The sequence below is a fragment of the Carassius carassius genome, chromosome 23 (genome assembly GCF_963082965.1).
Source record: "Carassius carassius chromosome 23, fCarCar2.1, whole genome shotgun sequence".
Classification (NCBI taxonomy): domain Eukaryota; kingdom Metazoa; phylum Chordata; class Actinopteri; order Cypriniformes; family Cyprinidae; genus Carassius; species Carassius carassius.
In genome coordinates, this window is record NC_081777.1 from 21,728,602 (window position 1) to 21,738,970 (window position 10,369).

Below are 10,369 nucleotides of genomic sequence, written 5' to 3' on the forward strand. Positions count from 1 at the left end.
AGTTCAATGCATTCTGGGAAACAGTATCTCATGCAGTGTCTTCAGATGCATACATCACATTTCAGCAAATGTTGCAGGTAATCCGGGCATTCCATGCATACAGAACATTAACTTACTATTCACAGTATACACGCAGCTTACTGCAATATAGAAGTTGTAGAGAAGTAAGCCATTCCGAACACAGATTCTGTACTGATTTCTGTGTGCTTGAGTTATATTTATCAGATTCTGGTAAATATAGTAGGTCATCCGGGTATTTGATGCATACAGAAAATTTGCACACTATACAGCATACATACTGGATACTGCAGAAATAGTAAGAGTAGTATGATAGTATGGCATTTGAACACAGCAATACACTTTTGTCAGTAGGCACAATTATTATTTTTTTACCTTATAAACATTTCAATGTTTATTATTAAGTTGTAAATAACCAGAGGAAGAGTCAGGCATATCCTCTTAGTTATCCATCGAGTTGATTTGACAGCTATGGAGGTTGAAAACGTTGTTCTTCATTTGTATCTAGATAGCTATTTCTTTTTCATTAATGAATAACAAATTAACTTCTTGTTTAAATATTGTTTGTATTGACAGAGCATGGCAGGATAATTTATCTCCCAAGAATCTACAGTACAAAGGAGTGTACCTGCTGAAACTTCAGATCGCAAGCCATCAGACTCTCATGTATGGCAGACTCCTGGTAGCTTTTGAACCCAGGAAATGTATAGACCCTCAGTTCTGCCCAGCATCACATATGGACCTGCTGAGACATTCTTATCTATTGAAGTACTTACAATACTGATGAATGAGCCACTTCACACAATATGACTCGAATATTATTTACTATCTTTTGTATTCTGTAGTACTGTATTCTATAATTTTGTATTATTATAGGTTTGTATCAGGCAGAGGGTCAGGGTCAGAGTCAGCTATCTCAGTTGGGTTCAGGTGAGGTGACACGTGTTGCTCAAGCATCACTGACGGTGGCTTTTGATGACACGCAAGATGACAGAGATGGACTTTACAATCTAATGTAGCTGGCAAATGATGTGACCTACAGGAGACTGTCAAGGTACATATGTGCGTTTAGCAGTCCATACAGCTAGTATTATTAAATATTAGTTTTTTTGTCAAAGAAAAAATTCTAGTCTTAAAAAAATAAGCTTGATGAAATTTGCTCTACATGCACAAGCACTTTGTTTCAAAAAATATTTTATTTAAATTAATATTAATAGCTATATTGTTATAACAATACAAGTATAATATACAGTATATAATATTATATGTATTGTATATATGACCTATTTATGTAAGACACATAAACATATCAGTTGCCACTCTATAGCTGCCAATAATATGTCTTAAGGTCCTTGCACAAAAGTCCCAAATTTTCATATGCGTTATTTTTTTTTTCATATTCTTCATCCTTTCCTATCAAAATGCTTGCTACGGATGAAAGTACAGAAAAATCTAACCTAATCTGAATTTTTTTTATGACAGACTAAAGTTTCAGAGGAAGTGTTTAAATGTGATTGAGCGTGAGGGCAAATTTATTTTTTAACCTGTGAAAAAAATCTGATGAAAATTTCAGACTCGGTATGAAATGATCTTTAGTAAGACGATATTTAAACGCTTAGTTTTATGATCAAAGCTCTGTAGTTTTAATTGTAGGGAGCAAAACATGCTATACAGTAATTATTTTTCTAAAAGTGATGTATGGATAATCAGTTAAAGTATGTATTGCTTCAGTTCAGTAAGAGTTAATCTTAAAATATTACCAACAATATAAAAGAAATTTAAAAATCTGTAATTTCAAAGCAAAAATATATGTGTACCACAACCAGAAATGGACCGTTTTATGATTATATTAAAAAGTATTTTACTTGCTAAAAAGTATGATCTATCAGTTAGAGAGAGACAAGTTTTAGCAGTTGGAAGACAAGTTTTGAACATGTTGATAATTTAGAGACCGTATAAATTTTCATATCAAATATGACACATTAGACTTTATAGTATTCACATATGTGTTGGGGCCTTGTTGGAATAGTCAAAATGTTTTAATTAAATAAATAAATGCATTGATAAAAGACAAAGGCAAACGGAGCAATCTGAGACAGGAAATAGAGGAACTGTGGCGTCAGCTAAAGACAAGGGAGGAAACAGCAATCACTCAGATCCTGAAGAGAGCCCATGTTATTCTAGCAACTAACACTAGCAAGTAAACCTTTCTTAGCAGTCATCAATTTTATTATATGTTTGTTTATTCCTGATTTAAACTCAGATATGATTGATTTGTGTAATATAGGAGCCTCTGATGATGGTCCTCTCAAACATCTTCCTAATGATCATTTTGACCTGGTGGTGATAGATGAGAGTGCTCAGGCTCTAGAGAGCAGCTGTTGGATTGCTCTGCTCAAAGCACGCAAGTGCATACTGGCTGGGGATTACAAACAGCTGCCACCAACCATCAAATCACAGAGGTATGAAGGAAAAGGAATATATCCTACTGTTGTGAAATAGTTGGTTTATGGTATCTATTCTTGATGAGCTCTTAACCTTTTCTTTTCATGATATAACTATTAATATACATGATATTTGGTCAGTATTTCAGATTATGAATGTTATTTATGTCTTTCACAGTGCTGCATCTAAAGGCCTGTCTGTCAGCTTAATGGAGAGTCTGAGAAAGAAATATGGAGACTCAGTGGTTCGAATTTTGACCTTTCAGTACTGTATGAATAGTGCCATCATGGGGTGGGCTAGGTTTCAGAGCAGATGTATGAGGGCAAACTAATCGCACACACTTCAGTGGAGAAATACTTGCTTTTTTGGGGTGAGTTGCTATGATAATAATAAGAAAAGTTTCTTGAGCAGCAAATCATCATAGAAGGATCATGTGACACTTAAGATTGGAGTAGTGTTTGCTAAAAAATCAGCTTTGACATCACAGAAATAAATGACATTTTTAAATATATTAAAATTTAAATATTTCACAGGATTTTTTATATTTTTGATCAAATAGATGCATCTTAGATTAGCTTCTTTCAAATCCTTACCTTCCAGGTGTTGCTGATGTTGAGGAAACCAGAACTCCTCTTCTGCTCACTGACACTGCAAGCTGTGGCCTGAATGAAATGATACAGATGAGCAGTCCAAAAGAAATCAAGGTTGATATCAGCTCAAAACACAATATTAGTGCTTAATTAAGCTATGAAATGCCTTTTGAATGTTTTTTTTTTTTGAATGTACAGAAAGATAAGTGTGGCTGTGACTGGTGCCAGCTTGTGGTAGTGTGCAATTCTCAGACTGCTGAAACCATGACTTCCTGAAATCCCCAGTGGACTATATGTCTGAACATGGAGAGGTTTGTACTGCCTTTGTGTACCTGGAAGACTGTGTGGTGCAGAATTACATCCGTGACGAAAAGGACAAACAGATCTACAGCAAAGATGCTGTGTACAAACAGAAACCCAAGATCCAAGGCAGGAAAACAGAACAGAAGAAAAGTGCAAACAACAAAAGTAGAGGACTGAATCAGTCCAATGTTCAGCTTGGCCAACATATCAAACAAACGCAAAGATGCCAATCAGACACAAAATAAGAAAACAGAGATAAAGGAACAACTTCCAAACTTTCTGAAAGACCCAAACAAAACAAAGCTACAGTTTCCTTCCGTGCTAAATTTTCCTGTGCGTATGCTGGTCCATGAGCTCTCTGAAAAAATGGGTTTAAGGCATGAAAGCCAGAGAGAAGGGAAAAACCATTGCATCACAGTGTCCCGGTACAGCAGCGAAGCTACAAGGTGAGTTACAGAAAGGACTCTTAAAGCCAGCTGTTGATCTGAAAAGCCTGCATTTGGAGCGAATGCACTGGGATCAGGAGAAACGAGAGGAGAAAAGCCAGGAAAAACAACAGAGTGTGAGACGGGAACCAGATCCCAATGCAAGTAAAAGCCAGTCTGTTAAGAAACTCAAAGGAACTTCTAAAGGTTTGTGTTCTATATCCCAATTTCTTTCATTCTGTTGCACTTCATCAATATGTGTTTCTTTCAAAGGAAACAATAAGGTAAAAGTAAGAACCACAGATATAGCTTCAGGTGCCATGCCAGATGACGATTTTGATGCTGTCATTGATGCTGTGGTTAAAGCCAACAGCATTTGTGGTTTTGTGAAGTGCAAAGCCAGTGTCCTGACACTAGGGCAGCTATGCCTCTACTATAACAGACAATACTGTCTGAGTCACCATATACCTGAAATAACTTGTTTTTTATTTTATATCACAGGGGTCATATAATGAAGAACCATATTTTGCTTTATTTTTAAATAAGCATTCATTATAAAATGAAAGCAGACTGTATCTTTAAGAAACACGACCTTTACAGTTGTGATGTAACACAGAGCTAGCTGGTTAGATGCGATTATTCGTAAAAACCAAACACTCAGTGTTAGAATTAAGTGGATGAAGTTCTTTTTAACAATGTTCCTGACCACTTCAAGTGATTTTTCTCATTTCACAAGTGTAGAGAGTGTTGACATCAGAGTTTTAAAAGCATGCTAACAAAAAATCTCAGAGTGAGGGTTGAGAATAGTAATTAAAATATATTATAAAATAATAAAAAATGTATGATATGACCTTTAAAACGTGTAAAACATTTAAATTAAAGATATTTGATGCAAAATGCATTTAAAAGAAAGTATGGTCTTTTTAGGTGCATGGATGTGGAGACAAGGCAAAAGTTCAAGCTAGAATGAGGATAAGTAAATAATGGGTTCTGCTTCATGCAGGAAGTTGATAGAAGGACAAATCAATAGATCCAAATAAAAAAGCATATCTGCAGAGAAATCTAGACTCTAAACTCAAAGGCATCTAAAAAAAAAAACTAAAGCCAAAGACGAAAATAACTGAGATTCTAGGAGACACTAGATCAATCTGATGTTGTTTAATTTAATTGTGACGGTTGAAAGATTTCTATGCTTTAAGTGTGGGCTTCACAAACATTTTGGTTATTATGAGTTCCTGAATAAAGCTGAGAACAGCTGCTATTTATTACAGATTCACACTGGCATGGTTAAATGGCAAACAAATCACAAATACCAGAAATTCTGGCACTGTGACTGAAAAGTGGGTTTCTGAATAACTCTGGCTGTGCTTAAAATACCCAGCCTAATGCTAGTCTGAAATCCCTGCAAAAGATTTATGTCTTGCAGAATTATTGTTGGGAGCTTAAGTAGTTGCTCCACTGTGTCTCTTAGTGATTGATGCATTGATTATTATGTCATATGTAATCTTCCAGTTATCTCATAAAGCTCTGAAGTGCACAGGCAGAGCAGAGCTTTGGCTTGGGTCCATTTAATGCTGGATTTAATATATTTAGTCAATATACAGCATGTACTCATGTAATGTAGCTTGATATATCTGTCCACAAGAGGACATAAGAGACTCAGGTGGCATTATGAGCTCCATGGATGCAGTTAGTGGAGGATTTGCACGGTGAACACACCAGGAGTACTTCAGGTGGCAATGTTTCGAATAAATCATAAGACAAAAAAACTTTTGACTTTTGACAGTTTGGTCTATGTGAAAGGCTTTTAAATTTTACCCTCAAGGCACTTTGAGCTATTAAAATGTGTCAGATTTTCTTGCAGAATGTGTCACTGAATATTAAATAAAAAACATGAATGTGCTTTTTGTGTTGGTTGGTTGTGGTATGGTTTGATCAGCTTTCTTTGTACACTGCTAATTTTAAGGCTGTGTCAAAACAAGACTTTACAATATTATCTGTTTATAATGAAAGAATGAATTTATTAATTTAAGATCATGGTCTGATTGAGTTAACAGAATTGCAGTATTTGTAATACTGTAAGTACTATAGTAGTTTTCTTTGGCTGTCCTGAGTGACTTCCAGAGTACTCAGGTAGATGATACTCTACGCTGGAAATGCTTAGCCCTAAAAATAGCTCTGCAATGTTCTGAATCAGGAATAAGCGTTTAGCTGAAGTAAAAAATTACAAAATGGAAACATCCTTAAAGGAATATGAAACATGCTGTGGTGTAAACATTTTTTATGCGTGCAGTGATGCATGAACATAGCATAAAAACTCTTCAAATAAAAATCACTTTATGGTCTTAGTGAGAATGACAGTATATGTATAAAATGAGTATAGTATAAAAAAAGTGAGTGAGTCAACAAATCTGTTTCAACAGAGGTAATCACATAATAATATGCATACTAACATAATTTATGCAGATTTAAGCAGATAGTACAAAAATACTGTATTACAGCTATAGGAAATTAATGATAATCACCTTTAAAAAATAATTGTAAATTAAAAGTCTGGATGGAAAATAAACTTGGTTTTTATTTTGGGTAAAATGTGATTTTTTTTATTTTTGAAATTTGCAGATTAATTAATGTTTTGTTGTTGTTGCATGTTCAAATGAATGTAGCGTTTTTGTATCCCATTATCTGAATATTAAAAACAGATTCTAAGTGTGCTCCCCTCCTTTATCCCAGTGGCAAAATAAGGAAAGATTCTCTCAGTAAACTTATTTTTAAATGTGTAAATACTGCCACCATCTACACCGTCAGAAAAGGAAACCTTTCCTTTATCATAGTCCAGTTCAACTGTGATTATCTGTGGGGTTTTTTTCAGGGTTAGTCGTGTGCGGGGAGAGGTCTGAGCCCAGTATGATTCCTCATTGTTTGAAATTACCCAGAAACCCTCCTTCGGGTTGAGAAAAACTGCGTTCTTCCTCTTTATTGACTCTCGTGCCACGCCAATGTACCACTCTTTGCTGTATGCCACCTCTACATACCAGCGCTGCTTTCCTGAATCAAAGCTGTTTGCAGCGAGTACTGCCATGCGGCTTGTGCAGCGTTTAGGGTTATCAGGAAGCTGCTGGTTTTTCCCATAGGTGATGGTGGTGAGTTCATCTTTAATGATCAAGTTAGGGTGTGCCGTGTTTGGATCCAAATTGACAGAGGCTGGAAAGATAACAGAAAACAAATCTCCTCTCGTTATTTTGCATAGACCTAGCAGTGTATTGATTACTCATTTTAAAGAATCTGTTGTAAATTATAAATTATATTTACACACTGAAACACATCTTAAGATGTCAAGTTTGAAAACAGGGAAATGCTAATGAGATTTTAGAGATATGACACAGATAATGTATTCAAAATACTTGAAATATACTGCCAAAGTCATATGGACTTGCTGCTGGTCCCTATAGTCTACTTTTGTAAAAAAAAAAAAAAAAAGAAAAAAAAAAAAAAGGGGGGTAGTTTGGGGACAGTTATGTTATTAACCTCATTTTATGCTACATGTGAGAAATCATGAGTAAATGATGACAAACATGTCATTTTTGGGTGAACTCGTGTTATAAAGGACTTGATATACTTACAGTGGTGTACATCTCTTTCCAGTCTTTTCCAGACCCCGTGCTTTAATGATCCAAGGTACTGAAGCGCATCTATAAGTGCCTTTTTGGGATATTCTGTTTCAGGAGCAGTGTAGCTAGTCCTGTAATAAAATCATTATTGGTTTTGTGTGAAAATAAAAAACGGACATACTGCTTAAATTAAAACTTTAAATTAAAAACCATTGTGTACAGTACCGTTTTATTGCCTCCTTACATTCCTGTAGGTAGAGAAAATGTAAAGGTATAGGCAAAATTGTAATCATTTAAAACACTTTTTATTTATTTCAAGTAAGGCGAAATAGCGAACCTTTCATAAAGGTTTTGTAAATGTTATATATATATATATATATACGGTGGACGTCGGAGATGGAGGACTTTGTCTCCACTTCTTTGACCATCGCCTTTTCTTGTTTTTCTTATGTTTTTTTCGGTTACAAACAAAGCACAAACTATGGCCACTGCATCCTCTTCGTCCGCCATGATTGTTTACTCTGAAGTCACGTTTGATCTCGAGGGATTTTGCGTCTGACCTGGGAATGCTCGGGTCGGGAGTCAAATCGGTTCGTGTGGCTGCACACCACACACTGTATGACCAAAACTGTTAGACCCGTGATTTTTTATCGCCGTGTGTGGGGTCTCTCATGTTTGGAAAATCGGCCGACAATTTTAAAATCGTCCCGTGTGAACCAGGCTTTAATATACACTTCAGTGATTAGGATAAGAAGGATAATTTTGTGTATAGCATTTCATTTATATATATATATATATATATATATATATATATATATATATATATATATATATATATATATATATATATACACGAGGACAAACGATCACGCAGCCTTTGGACTGTGGCGTGTAGCCAATCAGAAAGCGAGGTGACGAGGCAGCGAGGAAGGACCGGGAAACAAAATCAAAACAGCCGGCGGCATGTCACACCAGAAAGTCCGGTTTCTTGTTTTTCTTATGTTTTTTTTCGGTTAAAAACAAAGCACAAACTAAGGCCACTGCATCCTCTTCGTCCGCCATGATTGTTTACTCTGAAGTCACGTTTGATCTTGAGGGATTTTGCGAGATTTTCCGTCTGACCTGGGAAAGCTCGGGAGCCAAATCGGTTCGTGTGTGATGTGTTGATTTTGCCGTGTGGCTGCACACCACACACTGTATGACCAAAACTGTTAGACCCGTGATTTTTTTATCGCCGTGTGTGGGGTCTCTCAGGTTTGGAAAATCGGCCGACAATTTTAAAATCGTCCCGTGTGAACCAGGCTTAAGTCAATCAGAAGACAATTAATGCTTTACCTGTCAATCATTTTGTGCGTATACATAGCAGTTCATAGCTATATGAGCAACAGGCAGCTTGGAGAATTTATGATATTGTAGGATGTAAAATAGGCTATTCAGGATTTCTTACATCAACAACGGCTTAAAAAAAACGTGAGACGAGCGCTAATGAAAAAGAACATCTCGATTCACAATTTCACATTGACTGCTGGCGCTCATGCGCGAGACGCCAAGACTCATGGTCGTTCCATCAAAACACAGTTTAAAAACGGCACAATTAAAACGCGTTATGTGTGAACCTGCTGTTACACAGCCAACCGTGATTAAGGAATACAAAGTCAAAGGAAAATAGACCAATGAGTTTTTCTTTAACACAGTGAGCTGAGGTAAAGTTAACGGGCTAACATGGCTCACGGTACCTTTACGTAAAATGTTTTAAATGCACATTGACCTTTAAAAACGTGAGATCATCCGATATTGTTATGATGGGCTCTATGTATTTGATGATGTCAGAGAGCTCTTCAATGCTCTTATTGACCTCCTCCAGTTTCTCTCTCACGGTCGCTGTCTTGCTCTCGCTCTCATTTTGAAGTACAATGAGTCGAGCTGCCTCCTCCTCCCTCAGGATTATATGTAACTGTTCATACTCTAGTTTTACTTCAGCAGCAATCTCGGCAGCTTGTTTCTGTAAATTAGAATAAAAAATGAATTGTATTTGATAATCCTGAAGGAATTCAAGTTTAAGTTGAAGTATGTGCATATAGTTCACCTGTATGTATGTTTCCAGTTCCACCAAGCTCTCCTTTAATTTTTCAAAGGTGGTTAGTTGTTTTTTCAAAGGATTGTATCTATTTGTGAGCTCTTTCTGTAGGGTATGTGTATGGAAATGGCATTTATATACAAATCAAAGAGAACTTTGACAAGTTGTACAGATACACACTTAGTTTATATTTACATAGATATCTGCTCATATCTAACTACAAATCACATAAAACTCTTTTTTTAAAAAAGGTTAACATATGTTTCCTTACCATTATGTCTGATGCTGCCTCAGCTATCGGGCAGTACTCATGATTTTTGTGACTCCTTGATGACGTGCAAGCAATGCAGATAAGTTCTGCATCTTTCCGACAAAAAAGCTTCAATTGCTCGTTGTGTCTTGAGCAGCATTCCACCGATTTAGCCATGAACTGCTCTGGCTTCTTTTTGAAGACATCCGAGGCTAACTTTAGAACCATATTGATTGGAGGCCTGGATGAGTGCTCTGTACGGTGACACAGAGGACATTGCCGCGTTCCAATACGGTCCCAGTGTGTCTGAATGCAGGTTTTGCAGAAGCTATGTTTGCAACTCAGTATGACAGGGATATTGAAAATCTCACAGCACACCGGACACTGTAGATCCTCCATTGAGAAAGAAAATTCTTGAGACATCGGTGCTGAATTTGCAGATCCAAAAGTCTTTCTCAGGTGTTTAGAAAACTTGCAAGATGAAAGTAAAGTGCAGTGCGACTGGGATAGACCGGTTTGACCTGAATTCTAAACTTTTAGTAACTCCTCTAAAACATGTCAGAAATGTCACTGTGTTACTCTGAGGAGGACATGTATTTTCCTAATCATAGCTTGGGACATTTGTTCATAATGAGTCATGCCGTGGTTTA

General features: G+C 36.4%; 1 protein-coding gene and 2 pseudogenes across 1 annotated transcript; 2 read left to right on the top strand and 1 right to left on the bottom strand.

Annotated features, from left to right (window-relative positions):
• The first annotated feature begins 1,439 nt into the window (after nt 1-1,439).
• LOC132101815 (DNA-binding protein SMUBP-2-like) lies at nt 1,440-3,212 on the top strand (annotated as a pseudogene).
• Nucleotides 3,213-3,542: 330 nt separating this feature from the next.
• LOC132101945 (DNA-binding protein SMUBP-2-like) lies at nt 3,543-6,026 on the top strand (annotated as a pseudogene).
• A 307-nt stretch (nt 6,027-6,333) lies between these two features.
• LOC132101816 (zinc-binding protein A33-like) lies at nt 6,334-10,346 on the bottom strand. Its single transcript, XM_059507034.1, has 5 exons — nt 9,741-10,346; nt 9,479-9,574; nt 9,161-9,394; nt 7,405-7,531; nt 6,334-6,985 (listed from the first exon to the last, which is right to left on the bottom strand). The coding sequence occupies exons 1-5, from the start codon at nt 10,140-10,142 to the stop codon at nt 6,474-6,476; spliced, it is 1,371 nt and encodes a 456-aa protein (XP_059363017.1). The 5' UTR covers nt 10,143-10,346; the 3' UTR covers nt 6,334-6,473.
• Nucleotides 10,347-10,369: the final 23 nt, after the last annotated feature.